Source organism: Bombus terrestris, chromosome 12, assembly GCF_910591885.1.
Source record: "Bombus terrestris chromosome 12, iyBomTerr1.2, whole genome shotgun sequence".
Classification (NCBI taxonomy): Eukaryota; Metazoa; Arthropoda; class Insecta; order Hymenoptera; family Apidae; genus Bombus; species Bombus terrestris.
Window position 1 is genome coordinate 10,237,126 of NC_063280.1, and position 22,299 is coordinate 10,259,424.

Sequence of the window (22,299 nt, forward strand, 5' to 3'; positions counted from 1 at the left end):
AAGCCAAAGATATTTTTCCATGGATGGGTTAAAAATTTAACAAATTGCAGATTACATTATTTATCAATACAAATTAAAAATATTTATGAAATATTAATGGGCAATAAGTCGTAGAAATTTTTCTATGAAATAATATTTATTACCAATTGAGTTTATTCACTTGTTAATAATTTGTACATTTTTATTGATTTTAGTAACTTCCTTTGACATTTCACAACAACATTATTTACGGTTGATTATGAAATTATCACGTATGTTACTTCTAAAATATTACTACCTATATTACTGCACTTTTTGCTATTGAGTAGGTGAATAACGCTGATGCATTATAACCTCTAACTTCATTGATAAGACTTTTTTAATTATGCAAAAGATTATTCGTTACAATAGATGATATAATATATGTTCTAGAATATGTACTTCAAAAAATATACTTTAGGACATGTTGGAAAAATGGTAAAAAATATCTTTGTGCGAAATTATAGATTATTGACATTTATATGACCCAAACCCTTCTAATTTGTCCTGATATTTGTCCAGCGTTGTCTAGAAATAGGAAAGTGATAAAAAGACACTTTCCAATATCTAAACCTTGTTGCGTGTGAAAATACGATTCGATTGTGAAAATTCAGTTTCCCATGCAATTTTTTCATTGTCTCATTCAATGGAAATCATTGATCGAATTACTTCTTTGCGATAATTGTGTAATATTCAAAATGTTCGTGCTATAGATAGATATTTTATAATATGTCTCTTAATATGTGGAAATCAGGCAGTGAATTATGGCCGAGACGTTAATTATACATTCAAAACAACTGATAACTTCGAAAAAAATATCTTACCAGTTAAGATGCCAATTCTTACCATTTTCTAGATGCTAAAATCTGCTACGAGAATTTTTCGCAAATGGCACTTTGTCAGCAAGCAATGAATCAGCGGTAAATTTCACAAGAGAGGGGAGATTATAAATGAGACGTATATATTATATCACAGTCGACAGCAAAGCTCACTCTCGTAATGTACATTACAAGCTTCGGAAATATTTTCTTATTTTATTTTGTATCTGCTACCTTATAGTGCTTGTGACTAGTGAAGAATTCGTTTCATAGCGGTACGTACTGTATATTTCACTGCAAAGCATCCCGCAGAATTAGATTATTTGTTCTAATTTTTTATTATTTCCTGATAATTTTCGTCTTTTATTTTATAAATTAGATTCAAACAAATTAGATCTCCACTCTGATTCACGAACTTATGTATACTGTAATTTGTTACCTTTTATTTCTTTTCTGAATAATTTACTCAGTTTCAATCGAAGAGTATATTCCTAATTACCCCCAAAATTTACTGTTTGTCTTTAATTAATGGGGATGCACGTGGAAAAGAAGGCAGATTCCACCAAATCCGAACGATCATACAGATCAGTCACGAATACAATCATTGTTCTTTCACTGAAATCATTCTTTTTGAAAAAATAATTTACATTTACCTCTCAACTATTCTTCCGTTTGGACGAACTACGTCCAGCGCATAGAATTTGGTTTTCTTAAATGGTAGTCCTTTCCTAATGTTCCCCATTCCTTGACTAAAATTCTAATCTCAAATTATTTCACACCAGAGGCTACAATATGGAACATTCTGCACGAGCAAGCCATTAATCGATTAAATGATATACAATTGAGTTCAGGAAGAAAGATTTAAGCAATTTCTTGTTCTTTATAAAATCATCAGAAATGTTGTGTTCCTATTGCATTAATAATTGATAAAATAAATTTTGTCATGGATTGACAAATTCTTAAAGTTCCCACGTAAAAAACGGAACACTTTAGGAGGACACATATTAGTGATTTTTTTAATATCAAAGACCAATAAATTTTTCCTTGTCAGGCTCTTTTAAAATGGCCTTGTTAACGCTATACTGGAGTCTGGATGGCATCCTCATCCTTTCGTCCCTGATGATTGTCGCTTATCTCTACATGACTCGTAAATTCAACCACTGGTCGAAACGAGGAATCACAGAGCTTGCACCTACGCCTTTCGTAGGCAACTTTATGGACTGCCTTCTGTCAAGAAAATCGGGCTCGGAATTTCTGAAGGACGTATACGAGTACGGCAAAAATTTGCCTTTCCTGGGATTCTACGTCTTCGACAAACCTCACCTGTTAATTCGCGATCCAGAACTCGTGAAGCACGTCCTAGTGAAAGACTTCGACTATTTCCCGGATAGATACGCGTGTGCAGATGAGAAAGATGATCGTCTTGGATATGCAAATGTGGTCATGATGAAAAATCCAGGATGGAAATCTCTCAGGCCAAAATTGACACCGATTTTTACCCCAGGCAAGCTGAGGACAATGTTCGATTTAATGCTGGTAGTTGCTGACGAACTTGGAATGTATCTCGATTCGTTGCATTTGGAGGGTAAACCGTTTTTCAGTGCATTTACATAATAACATAAATAAATAACATAATAAAACTATTGTTAATTCAATATATTAAAACAATAATTCTTACTTAAGAGAAATGTTTAACAGAATTAAAAATCAATCTTCTTGATGCGAGACTTCAAATTTTGCAATAATCACATCTTGATTAAAAATGCAACAATGCCAGACACAAAATAGGAAATCTAATATCTTTTTCAGGCGACGGAAAAGTAGTCGAGTTCAAGGATATTTGCGCGAGTTTCGCCACCGACACGATCGGTAGTGTTGCATTTGGCTTAAAACTAGGTTCGTTGGAGAATCCGAAAACACCGTTCCGTGAATATGGCAGGAAGATCTTCTATTCTAATTTCTATCGTAACGTGGAGTTACTTATCATATCCTTCTCGCCTCAGTTAATCAAGTATATGAAGCCGAAGTTCTTTGGAAGAAAAGCAACAAACTTTCTCCGATCTGTTTTCTGGGATGCGATTGATCAGCGAGTCGATTCGGCTCAGAAGAGGAATGATCTCATCGATGTGCTACTCGAGATCAGGAAAACATACATGAACGACGAAAATTTGAAGGATTACAGTACGTATTTGCTGCAATGTTTTACTATCTTTTGTTGATGAAGTTATTTAAGAATCCTCAGAAATCTATGAATTACAATTTTATACACATCCTCATTTCGTGTGCTCTCAGCGAAACAGACGAAAAATAACGTAACTACTACTTCAGGCATAATTGTCTCCATGTTATAAATTGGAAATATTTCACAAATATCTATATTTGCCAGTTTGCTTTCAAGTTATTTTCCAATGGTACAAAATATACTAAATCGACTTGCTGAACTTTTGCGATGATATTTAATTTGCATGTCTCAGACTTCGATGGTGAAGATTTATTGGCACAGGCGGCCATATTATTTGCTGCTGGTTTTGAAACGTCTTCTAGTACCATGTCTTTCACACTGCACGAACTTGCAGTGAACCCAGATGTACAGAAGACGCTTAGAGCAGAGATTCAGGATGCTCTAGAGAAAACTGGTGGCAAAATCACATACGATATGGTACGGTAACTACAAAAATATTAAATTAGAAACACATGAGAGAGGCATATGGATAGTATTTGAAAAAGGGTTGTAATATAATTGTAAACATGCTAAGAAATATAATGTTTCACAGATTATGACGCTACCATACCTCGATATGGTAATTTCTGAAAGTCTTCGTAAATATCCAGTTGTAGGATACACGGATCGAAATACCCTTGCCGATTACAAAGTGCCTAATTCCGATTTGGTGCTAGAGAAAGGTACCCCAATATACATTTCGATAATGGGTTTGCACTATGACTCCCGGTACTTCCCGAATCCGAATAAATACGATCCACACCGATTTACCGAGGAAGCCAAAAGTACCAGGCCAAGTTTCGCCTACCTGCCCTTTGGTGCGGGACCCCGTATCTGCCTTGGTTAGTAAAGTTTTCCTAAGTATTCTACAATATCTTAAACGTCACAGCTATCGATGGCAATCGTATGAAAGTAGTGTGAAAAGAATCGAAATGAGATACATATAGGTATAGAAATGTATACTTCAAAGGCATAGGTACATACATGTCAAGATCAGTATTCGTTTCTTTAAACTATACTCTCACTAATTAAGATCTACAAAATGCGATGCGTGGAAATCTTAATCTCAACATGCACCTTCTCACAATAGTTACATGGCGACATCGCTTTTATCCCACTCAATCTTTAAACAATCTTTGCAGGGTTCGAAATATCACACTCTATGCATGACCTGCCTCGCCATAATCTAATGAATATAAAATTAGAACTAAAGTAATTTGATAAATTAGGTGCATTGGCAGTTAGAAAATTGGGTTTTCTCTTACATCTTATCTTGTTATATTATTATTACATACAAACATTTTTATTAAGGAATCTGCATTTCTTTGCTTTCAAATCTCTTTTGACTTCAGAACGTGCATACGGTAAAATTAAATATCACCAGCTATATGCTGAAGTGTTACAGCTATGGAGAATGACTAGAAAATTTGAAGACAGAAGAATACAAACAAACGAAAGTTTATCTCCTTTACTAACAACTAGATTAAGTTAATTACTAACAATTGATTAAGTTTCTAATCTTGTCATTGGCATTATCAGAAAGATGCATGTAGCAAAGTGTATCTTTAAACATTCTGCTGGCTGTCACTTTTAATCTTAATCTTTCACTCTTTGTTTCAGGTATGCGATTGGGACTCATGCAATCCAAACTTGGAGTCGTACAGATTTTGAAGGACTACGAAGTTTCACCTTGTGAAAAAACCAAAATTCCAATTGTTCTAGATCCCAAAGGAATCATGACGACAGCTTTAGGAGGAGTACATCTCAACATTCGGAAAATTACGACTGCTGTTAATTAGACGAAGCTAAAGCATTACGAATTGCGTTATGCATTCCAATTTGCTATTTTGATTGTGATAAATTAAATATATATTACTTTCGAATCGACGAGGTTCACCAAGTATAATCGTCATTTCTTTCTCGGGATAAATGAATCTTCACATATTAAATATATTTTAAAATTGTAATCGTAAATGTCCAAATATTGTGATTTGAAGTATCTTAAAATAACGAAACTTATTTAGCGTTAATTTTAAAGTGAATGTAATATTAAATAATACGATATCTCATATACTGTCTTTATTTACTTGATGGATTTCTTTACAGTGATTGAAACAGGGAAACGATGATTATTTAATTAGAGCTTAATGTAGTAATGTAATGTAATACAATGCAGTAATGTAATACAACTAATCTTGATCCAACTCGCAAATCACAACTCATGGCAAGTGACTAACTCCAACTAACTCGCAACTAACTAATGACTAACTTTCCCCACCAAAACATCCTTTGCCTGTCAGAACTTCCACTATATATCTTCATTGTAGTTCATACTCCTAGCGAAATTTTTCTTATGATTATTCCACGATACTACGATATGGTATATATGTTTTACGTAGAACAATTTGCGATCAGATTAAATAAGATACACAAAGATATATGTCACATGGCTGCATCACTTTTGTCCGAAGATAATCACCTATACACGGTTCTGGATATTAAAATGTTGGCAAGACTTGCGTGTTTATTCCTTGTTAAATGAAAGATCACATTCCATCATAAAAAAGACTGTGCTTCACCTTTAAATTTTACATATATTCCAATGTACATATGTATCACCCTTACTCAGTAATAATTTAGCATGTAACAATACTAGCATATGGATAAGGAACAGGCTTTGATCCAAGGATATTTTTCCATAGACGGGTTAAAAATTTAACGAATTCCAGATTACATTATTATTTATCAATACATTCTATAAATATTTATTGCGCGATTAATGGGACAATAAGACGTAGAAATTTTTCTATGAAATCCGATTCTAAATCCCTTGTATAACTTCATAATTGAGATCTCCATAATATTTATTTCCAGATGAGATTATTCACTTGTTAATAATGTGTACATTTTTATTGATTTTAGTAATTTCATTTGACACTCCACAACATGAATTACGGTTGACTATGAAATTATCACGTATGTTACTTCTAAAATATTACTGCCTATATTACTGCACTTTTTGCTGTTAAGCAGGTGAATAACGCTGATACATTATAACCTCTATCTTCATTGATAACACTTTTTCAATTATGCAAAAGATTATTCGTTATAATAGATGATATGATGTATATTCTAGAATATGTACTTTAAGCAGATATCCCCACGGTCATGTTGGAAAAATGGCAAAAAATATGTTTGCGCGAAATTATAGATTATTGTCATTTATATCCCAATCCTTTTTAATTTCTCCCCCTTATTTGTCTCGCATTGTCTGGAAAGAGAAAAGAGATAGAAAGAAACTTTCCAGTATCTACACCTCCTTACGTGTGAAAATACGATTCGATTAAGAAAATTGATCTTTCAAAGCATTTTTTTAATTACATCATTTCATGGAAGCTGTTGATCGTAATATCTCTTTACGATAGTTGTGTAATATTCAAAATATTGGTGCTGTATATAGAAATTTTATAACATGTCTCTTAATGTGTGAAAATTAAGCAGTAAATTACCGCGGAGACGATTATTATACATTAAACACAACTGATTAATTCGAAAAACTATCTTACCAGGTAAAATGTCGATTCTTACCGTTTTCTAGATGCTAAAATCTGCTACGAGAATTTTTCGCAAATGGCACTTTGCCAGCAAGCAATGATTCAGCGGTAAATTTTACAAAAGAGGGGAGATTACAAATGAGACGTATATACTATCACAGCCGATAACAAAGCTCACTCTCGTAATGAACATTACAAACTTCGGAAATATTTTCTTATTTTATTTAATATCTGCTACCTTATAGTGCTTGTGACGAGTGAAGAATTCGTTTCATAGCGGTACGTACGGTATATTTCACTGCAACACATACCGCACAATTAGATTATCTGTTCTAATTTTCTATTATTTTCTGATAATTTTCGTCTTTAATTTTGCAAATTGGATTCAACTGTGTCCCTACTCTGATTCACGAACTTATGTAATTTGTTACTTTTTCTTTCCTTTCTGAATCATTTGCTCAGTTTGAATCGTGCAGTATTTTCCTAATTACCCCCCAAAGTTTACTGTTTGTCTTTAATTAATGAGAATGCACGTGGAAAACTCTAATCTTGAATCATTCCACGCGAGACGCCAGAATATTCAACACTCTGTGCCAGCGAATTACTCGTTGATTAAATAATATACAATTGTGTTCAAAAAGAAAGCCGGTTATACGATTGTATTTCATCTTCTTTATAAAACCACTAGAAAAGTGTTAAATTAATAATTGAGAAAATAAGTTTTGTCATAGGTCAACAAGTTTTTAATGTTTTAAAATAACTGGCGTTATTAAATTTTTTTTAGAGACTAATAACATATTTTATTTATTATATGTTTACAAACCTCCAGATATTTGTGCAATTACGTATTTTTATGAATGAAATTAAACACATATAATGATTTATTTTACACTCATTAAATAAAATATCATAGCGACTGTTTTACTCCCAAAATGCCCAAGATGCAAACAGAGGGCTGTCCGAAGTACAAGATTGGCGATGAAAACTTGACGTCGAATTTTTAGATGCACCGGGGAAATTATTTACAACATTAACTTATTGCTGATATGTAACCCCAATCGACATTCCGTAAACCCTGACACTGAGGCCCGATACAGGTAACCGCCAAGTTGGGGGTTAGGGTGCGTACACCCCCTTAGCACTCGCCCTCCCTCGTACCGCGTTATCAGAGTAATGTCGACTTTGAGAAAAAGAATATCCGACCAAAGGGAGGGTAGACGCCTACATTTCCCTCAAGATAAGAAGCATGCGTAACGAGTTTCGAGAACGATTTATCACAATGAAGCATTCCGTGAAACATTGTCCAGCTTTTGCATTTCTCTAAATCCATGATAATTCGCAATCCAAGAGCTGTTGATAAATATTATCTTCTGAGATCAACAAAAACATTTTTCCTCCTCAGACTCATTTAAAATGGCTTTATTAACGCTATACTGGAGTCTGGATGGTATCCTTATCCTTTCGACCCTGATGGTTGCCGCTTATTTCTACATGACTCGTAAATTCAACCACTGGTCGAAACGTGGAATCACACAGCTTGCACCTACGCCTTTCATAGGCAACTTTATGGACTGCCTTCTGTCAAGAAAATCGGGCTCGGAATTTCTCAAGGACATGTACGATTACGGCAAAGGTGTGCCTTTACTGGGATTCTACGTCTTCGACAAACCTCACCTGTTAATTCGCGATCCAGAACTCGTGAAGCACGTCCTAGTGAAAGACTTCGACTATTTCCCTGATAGGTACGCGACTGCAGATGAGAAAAATGATCGTTTTGGATACGCAAATGTGGTCCTGATGAAAAATCCGGGATGGAAATCTCTCAGGCCAAAATTGACACCGATTTTTACCCCAGGCAAGCCGAGGACAATGTTCGATTTAATGCTGGTAGTCGCTGACGATCTTGGAATGTATCTCAATTCGTTGCATTTGGAGGGTAAACCGTTTTTCAGTGCATTTACATAATAACATAAATAAATAACATGATAAAACTGTTGTTAGTTCAATATATTAAAACAATAATTCTTACTTAAGAGAAATGTTTAACAGAATTAACAGTCAATCCCCTTGATGCGAGACTTCAAATTTCGCAACAATCACTTCTTGATTAAAAATGCAGCAATGCCAGACACAACATAGGAAATCTAATATCTTTTTCAGGCGATGGAAAAGTAGTCGAGTTCAAGGATATTTGCGGGAATTTCACCACCGATATGATCGGTAGTATTGCGTTTGGCTTAAAAATAGGTGCGGTGAAGAATCCAAAAACACCGCTTCGTGAATATGGCAGGAAGATCTTCTATTCTAATTTCTATCGTAACATGGAGTTACTTATCATATCCTTCTCGCCTCAGTTAGTCAAGTATCTTAAGCCGAAGTTCTTTGGAAAAAAAGCGACTAACTTCTTCCGACCTGTTTTCTGGGATGCGATTCAACAGCGAGTCGATTCGGCTCAGAAGAGGAATGATCTCATCGATGTGCTAATCGAGATCAGGAAAACATACAAGAACGACGAAAACTTGAAGGATTACAGTACGTATTTGCTGCAATGTTTTACTATCTTTTGTTGATGAGATTATTTATGAATCGTCAGAAATCTATGAATTATAATTTTATCCATATCCGTATTTCGTGAACTCCCAACGAAACAGAGGAAATATAATTTGCTTTCAAGTTATTTTCCAATTGTACTAATTATACTAGATCGATTTGCTGAACTTTTGCGATGAAGTATAATTTGCATGTTCCAGAATTCGATGGCGACGATTTAGTGGCACAAGCGATCATGTTTTTTTTTCCGGTATTGAAACATCTTCTACCGCCATTTCTTTCACGCTGCACGAACTTGCAGTGAACCCAGATTTACAGAAGAAACTTAGGGCAGAGATTCACGATGCTCTAGAGAAAAGTGGTGGCAAAATCACATACGATATGGTACGGTAACTACAAAAATATTAAATTAGAAAGACACGAGAGAGGCATATGGATAGTATGTGAAAAAGGGTTGTAATATTACATAATTGTAAACATACTAAGAAATATAACGTTTCACAGATTACGACGTTACCATACCTCGATATGGTAATGTCTGAAACTCTTCGTAAATATCCATCTGTAGGGCACTTGGATCGAGTTACCCTTGCCGATTACAAAGTGCCTAATTCCGATCTGGTGCTAGAGAAAGGCACTCCAATATTCATTTCAATAATGGGTTTGCACTATGATTCGCGGTATTTCCCGAATCCGAAAAAATACGATCCACTCCGATTTACCGAGGAAGCCAAATGTACCAGGCCAAGTTTCGTCTACTTGCCCTTTGGTGGAGGTCCCCGCGGCTGCATTGGTTAGTAAAATTTTCCGCAATATTTTCCAATATCTTTAACGCCAGAGCTATCGATAGCAAGGACATAGGTACATACATTTCAAGATCAGTATTCGTTCCTTTAAACTGTACCTATATTATTAACGATAAGATATTTATTTTTTTACGTAGGACGATTTGCAATCACATTAAATAATATCTTCAAAATGTGATGTGTGGAAATCTTAGTCTCAACAGGCACTTCCTCGCAATAGTTACATGGCGAAATCACTTTTATATTTTATATTACGTTGCACGGCATTATCTATTAAACAATCAATCGATCAATCTGGTACCAATCAATTTGGTACAATTTATTACATTCTATTATCAGACAAATTCATACAGTTTATGCTTATTAGACAAATGGAGTTTAACTAGAACACACATTCACAAATAGATAAGTTCTTACTCATGTTACTTTAACATGTTACTCATGTTGTAAGAAAGATAGGAATAGCAATGTGTATCTTTAGACTTGCTGTTGATAATTTCTCTCTTCAACTCTGCGTTTCAGGTATGCGATTGGGACTCATGCAATCTAAACTTGGAGTCGTACAGATATTGAAGGACTACGAAGTTTCACCTTGTGATAAAACCAAAATTTCGGTGATCCTAGATCCCAAAACAATCATCACGACAGCTTTAGGAGGAGTACAACTCAACATTCGAAAGATTACCGCTGCTGCTGATTAGACGAAGTTTTACGAACCGCATTCCAATTTTCTACCTTGTTCGTGATAAGTCGGATATATTTTATTACCGAATCGGTGATGTTCAACAAGTAACATCGTCATTTCTTTCTCAGGAGATGATTAGATATTAAATATATTTTATAATCGTAATGCTAAATGCCCGAAAATTGTGATTTCAAATATCTGAAAATAATTAGATTTATTTGGTATTAGATAATACGAGATCATGTTTCTGTAAATTTGTTGTATCCTGGTGAGGAAAATATTGCATGCAGAGGAAATACAGTTAGTTTTGTTTCACTTACGCGGTCACATGTATATATTTATTTCATTCACTTATTCTCATTTACAAAAGAGACTAATCGGCCGGTTGGCCGCCTCGTGGCCAGTGCATGACCGCCGCTCAACTTACAATTAAATCTCTGTAATATATTATTACGACACCTTAGAATCAAGTTGGAATGGCGAATACCATACGGTATCCTGGCACCTTGTTCGTAGCCATTGTTCGACGATGGCGTTCGATACGCGCATTAGTCACGGTAATCTGTGACATAACTCTCCATTCTGATCATTTGTATCGTGTCAGTTTCTAGAGTGAAGCGTCGAACATCCACGAATGGTCGAGCATGATTTTCGTGATTCTCGATTCTATGCTATCGAGTGAAAGTTTCGGAGAACACCTGCGCGGCGTTTTAATACTCTTGCTATTGTTTAGCTTCCGAATATTAAGAGGTAGCTTCTTCGTTTCTTCGTTCGATATAATATCATACGAGCAGAATAGCGATCGATCGTCATAATCGAACAACGTATGTATGTACATACTTACGAACATCGGGCACACGCCTCTGCAACATTTGAATTTGTTTCACGATACTTTTACACACATAATAACTATACAATTCATCGTTTACAATATCTGTGATAGTAACTCGCCAGCGAGCATAGCCGTTATTTCACGTCCTCCGTTCCATAATCCTTTTTCACCAGGTAAATATACGTTATACATACATCTAGAGCCGTTTTTTGTTCGTACGCCATTCGCATTTCTCGACCCATTTCTTCGAATGAAAACTTTCCTTCCCCTGACTTCGAATCAGTATAATTTTCCAGATCTGGATGTAGTTATATTAACTCAGAGAACAGTATATTAATCTGCTTAATTAAACCGCACAAGATCATCGTTATAAAATCACATTGATGCCACGTCGATTCGTCTACACTGATCTTAACGTAACATCATTCAGTTTACATCTATCGTTTACTCGATTTTCGGAGTCACGTGAACTTGCAATTCAAATAGCACACGAGAAACACGAGGAGAAGCGTAGTGCTAGGAACTTCCTTCCGTTTTTTCTGATAATTGTATATTTTAACGAGAATAATTTGCTCAAGTTTAGAAATTATATTATATTAATAATCACACGTTTACAAATTTTTAACGTCATGTTTAATTAACTTGCTACTTGTCGAAAACAACATTTCATTAGTCATAGCAAAATGATACTCGCAGCTAATGTAATCTATGGAGTCTCCGGAGGCTACTAGCCTGTCGAGTTAATTACATATTCCTCTGTAACATATTACTCACAACGTTAAATTCATCGAGTTGATATATCGCGATAGTGTCTCTTCAAATAAATTATCCATATTTACCTATCGCTTACTATTCGAAATGCTCATCTTCAGCTTGACAATTATACGAAAATATTTCATCAATTTGTCATAGAATTTACATATTCATGTTTATATGATTAATTTTCGTCGTTCGTTTCTTCTCTATCTTATCTGAGTAAGGCTTTGGAGGAAAACACATCAAGTAAACGAAGTACGTGATAGAAACATTCCTGAAAATTTATAGAAGCACATTCGATCGAAAGATTAAGATTAATCTTTTCTAGAACGCAAATTATTATTATTATTATTATTAAAAGATCGTTTACATCGGTGCATTTCGATAATTGATATTGCTCTGCCACTTTATTAGCAGTCTCACCGCTAAAGCTGACGATCGGTTTCCTTTTCGGTTTCGATTATACGTGTAGTGTGAAAATTGTTAACTCGTAACTTAAAGTTATTTAGTCGTTAATTAAACTATGCAATTGTAAAATATAGGGAACTATGATTTCCTCATTAGAAAATTCAATGAAAGATAAATTGAAGATACGTTTTTAGGTATTACCGTATAGAAACAAACATATCCATTGTGAACGTGAATGTTCATCGCGAAATTATAGTGTTTTAGACGTTACAAACGCACGAAATAGTCAAAGTACGTAAAATTAGGATACTAAGGAAGAGTATAACAGGAGAGCACAAAGGTCGTTCGAGATTTCAGGTTGATGGGACCGAATGAGTCCTGGGAATGTCGATTTTACTGAATCAACTAAATAGGACTGGAAATTAGGAAAAGGAAAAACGTGGAAATGTTAATGTACAAATATCAAGGATTTTCTCTACCAAAATCTTACTTTACATTTTTCCTAATTATGAACAATCTTCGGTCCCATGTTACGCTAATTTTTCAAATCTATTTCAACTAGTAATACTTTCTGAACTTTGGCCCCGCTTCTCTTCAATTTCACCTCCATCTCCACTTTCTCGAAATCGAAGCAAATCCGTGTACATCTCCGGCCTGTATTCGTCTGAAATTCACGTGACTCTCACAGGTTCTCACGGCAAATAAAAACGAAGTCATCTGGGCGCGTCTCGATTCACAACGTCGTGGTCGTCACAATGCGCTTGTCGACGTCCGTTTAACGCGACGATCGCTCCTTTGTTTGTTAATTAGCACCGCATCCGCGGCGAAGGTAATTGAGTGGGCGACGAAACGAAGATCACAAAGGTTGCGGACGATAGAATTCGTTTTAAAGCGGATCTCTTCGAGCGTGTATTTCAGAAAATCACATTCTGTGCCCTATTTTTGTTCACGATTTCCGATCGTGACACCATTCCGATCTCTTCTGACCATCATTCTCATCTTTTTTCTTTTTTTTTCTTTTTTTTTTTTTTTTTGTCGGCAAGAGAAAACGCACGATCGATTACGCTGCGGTAATTGACGAGAATAATTGGGACACGAGGACTACCTCGTCGCGAATTAAACGATTGGACCACCGAATTTCGTTCCTCCTCCTGTTCTCAGTCATTTCTTCCTCGAAGCCTCGTTTTGCTTTTGGTATCGAGCTCGATCAACGCGATATTATTTATAGTAGTTCGGCTGATCGCGCCCGCGATTCAAAATTTGAAAATTAGTACAACACCGACGATTCAATGAGGAGTATTCGATTGTCGACACGGAATGGTCCGAGAGTTTCTAGGAAAACGGACTTGCCCGATTGCTCCATTATACTGTAATCTCTAGTACACGTGTAATCGATTTAACGTCTAGGAAGAGACAAATAAATATTAACAAAGATCAGGCACAGACAGCGAGTGATAGAACGAAAAAAGCATTTGATTTTTATAATCAGTCGTTGGTGCGATAGAACCGAGGAATTTCGATTCTTCGATGGAAACATGTATTTTCTGGTTTACTCGTGAGGGTGTTAAGATCAAATACTTTTTTTGCCTCGTACCACTGGAAGTTTAATAAGTTACATTATAGCGTGTTTACAACGTTGTGTGTTTCGACATGGCTCACTTGCTCGAACACACCATCACACTCGCCGATCCTGTCTCTCTGTTCGTCTACGTGGGTCGAGTATTCCACGAGATTCGACGACGAAATGGAAGGATTCACGCGATCAATGTTTACGGTCGATCAGGGAAGAGCTGGACTGAGGATGCTCTCGCAAGTCTTGGCCGCCGTAGGAAGAGATTTATCGACTAACAAACGTCTACGATTGATTAAAAAAAAAAAAAAAAGAAAAGAAAATGTTTAATTAAACGGCGAGTTCGAGATCAAAGTTTCTTACTTAAAAAACAAATCGATGTCTCCCTGTTGATCGAATTTTTTAAATTAACCCAGAAAGGAGCAGGTATTTCGAAAATACAGCGAACGAATCTCTTCCCGCGGCTTCTCTCGAGAGGGGAGACAAAATCGAACAAGCATTACGCAGAATGCAGAGAGCTGATCGCGTGGATACAGGATTTTTTCTTCCTGTTCTACGATCGCCGTAGAAAAACGAAGAATGCCCCCAAAAAAATTCAATCATTTTTTGGGGGGTGTCCTGAAGACGATAACGTAAGACTAGACTTCAACAATACATGCGGTTTTTCATCGCCGTAGAGACACATTGCTGGTGGAGTATAAAAATATAAACATCTAAAAATGAAAAAGCGAGACACCGTTGCGCAGAGAATTGATGCTGTGTCGAGGCTGAAAACGCGTGCATCACGAGGGTGTTCTTCTACGTTAGGCTGTATCCATTTTATAATCGTATTATTCGTTTTTTACCCGCCTCCTTCTCGTTCTAAACGCGTTCTTAAAATATTCAACTAAACGGAGGATACATTTTTTGTCGATCCATTAAAAATTTAGCGAGTAGATAAGCGAATACCATTCTCGGGGATAGGGTGTTGTTTATCGACTACGAGTAGAAGAAGTACAAGAATCGTTAGATCAGAGGATACTAGCGACTTTCTAACGACATTTTTTCGGTTTATGTAATTCTCGACTGGAATAACTGTTCATAGTTTTTAAATCAGAGGAAGACACCTTCTCAACGAGGAAACAGCGTTTATTTAACATTCATCTAAATTTCTGACAGATCAACAAAATCATTTTCCAAATCGTGCGAGTATTCGCCTCGAGATATAATTCGAACGATCGGGTTCGTCTCTTTTTCTCCGCGACGTTTACGACACACGAAGATTTCTTTCCGTTCTCTTCTCTCTGCTTTTTCGTGTCTTCTCGTTTTTCGTCGCTGGGCAGGTTTACCATTTTCTTTTCCAATTTATTTAGTTCTTTTCTTTTTCTTCCTCTTGTCTCAAACGAGGCATGAATATTTTCGGATTGTAATTCGACACGACGTGCCTGTCTAGATCTGCTGCATTCTCTATCTACTTACACGCTGAACTTGTGTGTTACAATGGACCTGCTTCTTCGTACGATCATTTTTTTCTTCTTATGTATTTATAATATTTATATACGTTATGCGTTTCGATGGGAGTTGCATATATTTATATATATATTTTTTATGTATATATATATATATGTATATATGTATAATAACGAACAACATTAATGATTACTCGTTAGGCTATCCTTTTAATTGGACAATAAATAAAATAGTTTATATACCGCGCCTTTTCACTTTCTTCTATCTTTCAGGCCGTTCATCCATATATATCTTCTCTCCTACTTTCTTAACTTCAATTCCCTTTTCTGATCTAATTTCTTCTTCTTCTCCATTAATTTCCTCTAATTTCAATTCGTTCTCACCACCTGATCTCGACATTTAAATTTTATCGTACGTAATTTTTCCTTCTACCTTTCTCTCCCTCCCTTTCATTCTAACACACTCTCCTCTTCCATTCACTCTGCTCTCGGAACGGAGATCGATAATTAGGAGCAATATACATATATTTGGTATTCGCCAGCTGTTCGACAGTTTGGCTTCGATACGAACGTTAATTACACTCACACATTTCTGGTTACATTTGGGAACAGCTAATCGACATACTACACGCACGTACTCTAAGACATATTTTTTCTTATTTTTTCCTTTTTTTTTCTTTTTTTTTTTCTTTAAACGATGATTTGAATTTCGTACAACTGACTTGAAAGTCGAGAGACTTTCTTTCTTCGTCTGCCTCTACTCACTTTCAACTGTTACATTCTAATAAATTCCCAAATCATCTTCGATGCGGCAGAACAATCAGATTTTTTTCGCTAATGTTTTTCTTTGCCTCCTCGTCGAAGAGAAGGCTTGTCCCGGAAATCGTCCAGGTGATGGTGTACGATCGTGTCCGTGGTCGCCCGATACCGAACACACGTGGCTCAAAAATTCTTAAAGTTAAAATCCCTTCGAGCTTCACGCGAGAAACGCAACATTCCGTGACCCGGTTTATCCAGACTCAGAATAGTCAAGACGTGTTCAAATGGCGGAATGAGGATCCTATTGGATAGAGGATTGTCACGATACTATATTTCGTAATTCCTGACCGATCGATCGGTCGTCGATAGATTGTTACATAACGCGTGGCGACTCGGTCGATCGAGAAAAGCCTCATCGGAAATTTCCTTACGAATAACATCTAGCGCACGAGGTCGAGGTAAATAATCGTTTTCAGTTTAACAGACAGATGTGATCCAACAATGGCCGGCGATACAATCTAATGAAAATCAATGTCGACGGAACACGAACGCTCTGATCGTCACTCGATTTCCTTCGCTTCCGTGCACTTAACGTCACGGTATCTCTCGATCTTCTTCTTTTAATTTCAGCCTTCGTCAACGATCTTTGGCTCCAACGTCTCCTCCTACCTTTTGATAATCATCGACTTCTCTAGTGTTAACGCGCGAGAAAATGGCGGTCAACCCTCGGTTCGTGGATCGACACTACACGAAACGCGGGCACACGTCCTTAACTGCTGCAACAGAAAATATTCTCAGCCAGCCACTTGTGCAGGCCCGACAACTGTTTCTCGGAAGAGTCCTCGACCACCAGGCCGTATCACTTGATCTCCTCGCGACTCGATGAATGCGGAGGATGCGACGACAACGGAACTTCCGATACCTGCCTCTTTGGTCGAAAGCTTGCCGTCAGAGAGGAAATCCAGCCGCTCGGAGATTGCGAGCTTTGGTCGTGCAAAGAATCGCTGTTGCTGTTGCTCCTGGTGCTGTCGATACTCATGCCAGACTTGAATCGCGACAACAGACCAGGCGATTTCTTGGACGTTGCAGTTGGCGAAGAGTACGTTGGCTTTTTCCGGGATTTGGCCGACTCCTTGCACAACATTGAGTCCAAACTACCCGTGTGTGGACGTTCCTCCGTCTTCTTTGGCTCTAACGAACCGAGCATTACGCTTTCAGTCTGCTTCGCCATCTTCGAGATATCCTCCATGCTCGCCGAGCTTCTCCTAATTTCTATTTTGCCTATATCTTCTTGTACAGCCTCTCTGGACCCGTGCTCAGGCTTGACAACGATCTCCGGTTGTTGCTGCTGCTTCTTCGTACGCACGTCAATTTCTCTGAACTCGATATCCAGAATCTTTTGATCCTTCGCTTCTTTCAGACTGTGCGACTTGCTCTCGGGATTCGAAAAATTTCGCCGATGTTTCGCCAAGGATCTCTCCGACATCGCGCTCGGTAAAGCTTCCAACGAAGCGGACGATCTTTTCTCCTTGACGAACGACACCTTCCAGACACTGCCTCTGTTCTTGTACTCCGTCGATTTCCTCACCTTTGGCAACGTCATAGCACGCTTATCCACCGAAGATAATTCCACCACCGTCGCTATAGCTTTGCCCTCTTTCACCGAGACTTTAGTAAGGTTGCAACGCTTGCAAACTGATAGAGAGTTATTGCGCCTGGAAGAAGTGGTCGCCGTGGCCATCAAGTTGCTTTTGTTCAGCGTCTTCGTTACGTGTTTCGTAGGCTTCGGCGCAGTAGGGTCCTTCGTGTCGAAGCTGATACTCAGCCGATCCGTGAAGTTTCTTAATCTGGAAAAGATGGACTTGTGATTGTTGGGTCCTGTTTTATCCTCGCAACAACACCGGAGCCCAACCGTCTCCCTCTGTACCTCTTTGCGACTAGACTTCATCTCCTGATCGTTCTCCACTAAGCTACTCGTTTTCTTCAGGTTGTTCCTCTGCTGGGTTTCGACTACCACGTTACCGTTGCCCTCCACCATTTTTCGTTCGTTCCATTTCGCATCTAGGAAAACGGGTTCGTCTTTCTCCAGCTCCTCGAGGATTCTGGTTCCTTCCGCGGACCACGCACTGACGGGCGAGCTCAGGTCGCTGCCAAGATTCTCTCCTTTACTGCGTCTTCTTTCGCGCTCGTGATCCCTAACAGCCCTGGCTAGGTCGTGACTATGATAATCCAGTGACGATTTCTCTCGACTACCCTTTCGACTACCCGGGTAGCTTTTCCTACCTGTTGCCGGCCCAGTCAACGTCCCCTCGGTCGAGATTTTGAACTTCAACGTTTTCTCGCTCACCTCCACCTCGGTCGCTGTCTCAGGATCCGAACTCTCGAGATTCTCCGCTTCTTCCGCCGTCAGATTCTCCGTCATCTCGTCGTCGGTGGATCGCGATCGCGAGTGAACTGTGCCTATGGAACGTTTCGAGCGCATACTGTGCGACGAGGTAGATTTCACGACGCTAGCTGACCCGGTGGTCCCGGACGTTACGGTTATCAGATTTGCCTCGCCCAGGTCTGCTATGCTCTTCCGGTGATGCCGCTCGTCCTTCGCTGCTTCGTTCAATCTGCGATAATATTCTAAAGCTTCCCGCACTGGCTGAACTATTAGATTCTGGAAGAGAAATTTTTCTGTGTTTGTTAGTGTGTTTGTTATTTAAATATTGAGATTTTGAAAATTTCTTAGTTCGATAAAATTACGATTTAGAACCGGTTTATTAATTCTATAAGAAATATTCATCCTACGCGTCAACAATCGATCGGTTGCGAAACAAACATTCTGATACACGATGCAAATCCTTTTTAGGCACCAAGAGAAACCTAATCGATGCTTCGTTTACAAATAAAAAATCAAATAATCGTTTCAAACGTTTGAAGCTTCACATTCTCTTATACACGCAAGATTTTCATTCAGTTAATACAGGATAATCCTCTCGCTAATTCAAAGGCAATCATCATACCGTGGATCACGTATTCTTATTTTCATTTCACAAATACACGCCTACACAACTGTTTCAGCTCTAACATAGACAGAATATCAACCTTTGGGAACAGATCACACACAAAGACGTATCATTATCGTCACAGCGTGGTTGCATTACCTTTGAATTAACTATCAAGAGAGTAGATTATACTCTATAACATGGAGAGGCTATAAAGCCTTGTGCATACACCACGATGAGTGACTTGAGCGATAAAGCTGATACGCGATCAATGATCGAAAGGCTATTGACGTTTGAGAATCGACAATAATTGAAAAGCGATTTGGAGAATACATGCGAGGATCTGATCAATTCTGCTGTATGGAAATTTGTTTGTAACAAAAACGTAGCCAGCTATTTTCATATACATAGCATTACCAAAAATAAATTAATAATAAAAAACTAAATTAATTACTCGATATTGATGGCACATAATATTTAATCATTTTTGCGAATAACATTTCATCGAGTCGTGCATATTGTGACGATATTTACAGATAATCTAGTAGAAGAGTTTTCTGTTATACTGTTTGGATCTGATATGCAAATGGATTTGATATTAAAGCAAAGGACAAGCTTGAAGTTTTACGTCAAACTTGTAAAAGTGTTATATTTTTCCAGATATCGATCTTCATCTACCCTTATCAAAATACTAACAGCACCTTGGACAATAAGGGTGGTAGTAAAAGTACCTGCAGCTGTGGAAGTAGTTCCCCAAGGGCCTCGAAAAGAGGAAGTAGAACGAGACCGATGAAGCTGACTTGGGACGAGGGTTTGGTTACTTTATCGCGATCCATAAATGGCGTCACTGGAAGTCCTTCGAGCTTCTCCGCGTCGCTCTGCTTGAAGAATTCTTGTAGCAACCTATCCAGCCACGGTTCCGCGACTTCCATCGGCCGGGCCTCGTTGCTAATATCCGCCACCTTGATGAGGATCATCGATAACTAGAACAGCAAATCACAGATTTTTAACGTTGCCTTATTCCGAATCTTTAAATCTAATCTTCTGAAAGTAGTCGCTACAGCGGACTTTAATTTGAATTATCGAATGATGAATTTGTCATAGATTTTTGTATTTGACACAAACTTTTGTTTCATTTCGTGCATTTATGATCGTAACCGTACGTAGACAAAATAATTATGAAATAATATGACAAATTGAAACGTAAAAACTTACTAAATTAATATGAGCCTTGCTGGAGTAATCGAATTCCGGGATGATGTCCGTGAATTGACCGAGGATCTCGTTGTGCCTGGCCATGTCCGTTGCAAGAATACACCTGATGATCCCTTCGCGTACAACTCGATATGTCGCATTATCCAGCGATGCTAATATGTTACATTCCGGTGCTTCTAGAACACGAAAAGCTACGGAGCAATGATGGTTCTCCAGAGGTGAGATATCGTTGTAACGCAGAGCCAACTCGGTACGGGCATTTATTTGATAAATGTTGTTGTATCCTGGATGATCTAGATCGTGGCAGATGCAGGAGACAATTAAAATAAAAACCTCCAGATCGCCGATTCGTGACGGAAGATCCACTGTCCAGGCTATTGCGTACATCTGCATAAACAGAATATTGGTTAAAACGAAATACGATTATACGTATATACTTATTTTACTTTCATCGTATCATTTTAATCGTCTTTGTTTGCATATTTAAGAGCATAATTAAGTATACGTTATGAGTTAATTGTTCTAAATTTTACTAACATCTACGCCATTCGAATATTTCCTATATTTATTATGTTTACGTATATTCGCTCTGTGAGAAGATTTCGTGAAAACGAAACGCGTAGAAATTACATAGATGGAAAAACCCACGCGTTGTGTTCTAACGCGGCAGGCGTGTAGATCGTGCACTTGCCATTTGCGCCACGCAGAAGCAATGCCTAAAGTTATGAAACGGCACTTCGTTATAGTTGTTATAAACTTCGTAGAGGAAGTTCCTCAGGATTGGTAAAGGAATGTTAAACTTTTGAGGTAGGTCCAGCTCGACGAACATCGTCTGCAGCATCAATAGAAGCTCTTCGTCTTCCCATTGCCGTGCATCGAATGCTGGTGAGTGCAGCCACTCCCGAACGTTCGACGATACTGAAACGTCGCTGTAACACAATCGCAGGCATTAACTTCGTAGCATCGAAATTCTATTTAGACAAATAGACAATGGGTTAATTTCTATTGTTTAATCGAATTGCTAGTGCCCTTAGATTTGGAATTTTTACGATTAGACCGTAAACGTCTATGTGTGTTTTTAGGAAATTTACAAATTCACGATACAATGATAAAATAAGTAGATTTAAGTTGTCATAGAATTAGACGCATCCACACGGAAATGTTATTCTCGAGGATTGAAGCAAATTCAATCGTAGCATTCATCAAGCCAGCCATCTTAGAATCACGAGAAGAACAGTTACTTTTATATTCGAAAGGGGTGCATTCTGTACATTTCTTTTCTTTCGTATCTCGAGTCTTTGCTTACAGTAGCAATTTCCATATAATTACATGCTTCCATATCAGAGAAAAGCCACAAATCGAGATGCTAACTTCCAGAGCACGGTTCTACTTCGAGGGAACAACGGAGGCTCCAGTTTCCTTTCAAAGTATCGAGTCTCTTTAAGATCGCGAACATCATCCCCTCCGCCTCGCCATCCGGATAAAATCAATCGGATTAGTATGTAATTTCGTCGAAGTACCACCGTTGCCTGGTATGCAGTATTTTGCGCAATAATGTGTTACCCGCTTATTGAACTAAATCAACATGAAGCCCGACCTACGACGGATTGGAATTACATTAGGGATGTATCGATTTGCCAGTGTAACGTGCCAAACAGCACACGCGGCT

The 22,299-nt window shown here is 37.8% G+C and overlaps 2 protein-coding genes and 1 long non-coding RNA gene across 7 annotated transcripts in view; 2 read left to right on the plus strand and 1 right to left on the minus strand.

The window, feature by feature from the left end:
- The first annotated feature begins 992 nt into the window (after positions 1 to 992).
- Positions 993 to 10,971, plus strand: LOC100648995. The gene is given in 12 exon segments (XM_048410987.1): positions 993 to 1,111; positions 1,888 to 2,421; positions 2,646 to 3,017; positions 3,311 to 3,495; positions 3,611 to 3,899; positions 4,678 to 4,851; positions 8,014 to 8,547; positions 8,772 to 9,143; positions 9,362 to 9,403; positions 9,406 to 9,545; positions 9,666 to 9,954; positions 10,490 to 10,971. Coding segments are annotated over 11 exon segments (3,099 nt in total). The 5' UTR covers positions 993 to 1,111; positions 1,888 to 1,898; the 3' UTR covers positions 10,669 to 10,971.
- On the plus strand, positions 6,780 to 7,788 carry LOC125386112. Its single transcript, XR_007225981.1, has 2 exons — positions 6,780 to 6,890; positions 7,616 to 7,788. It is a non-coding gene; the product is annotated as an uncharacterized LOC125386112 (long non-coding RNA).
- Positions 10,958 to 22,299, minus strand: part of LOC100648878 — a 141,632-nt gene continuing 130,290 nt past the window's right edge. For all 5 annotated transcript variants that reach the window (XM_012314829.3, XM_012314830.3, XM_020865886.2 and 2 more), the window contains 4 exons: positions 21,322 to 21,559; positions 20,631 to 21,017; positions 20,147 to 20,398; positions 10,958 to 19,087 (listed from right to left, as the gene is read on the minus strand). In XM_012314829.3, coding sequence (XP_012170219.1) covers positions 17,285 to 19,087; positions 20,147 to 20,398; positions 20,631 to 21,017; positions 21,322 to 21,559 — 2,680 coding nt within the window. In that variant the 3' untranslated portion in view covers positions 10,958 to 17,284. The remainder of the gene's footprint in view (positions 19,088 to 20,146; positions 20,399 to 20,630; positions 21,018 to 21,321; positions 21,560 to 22,299) is intronic.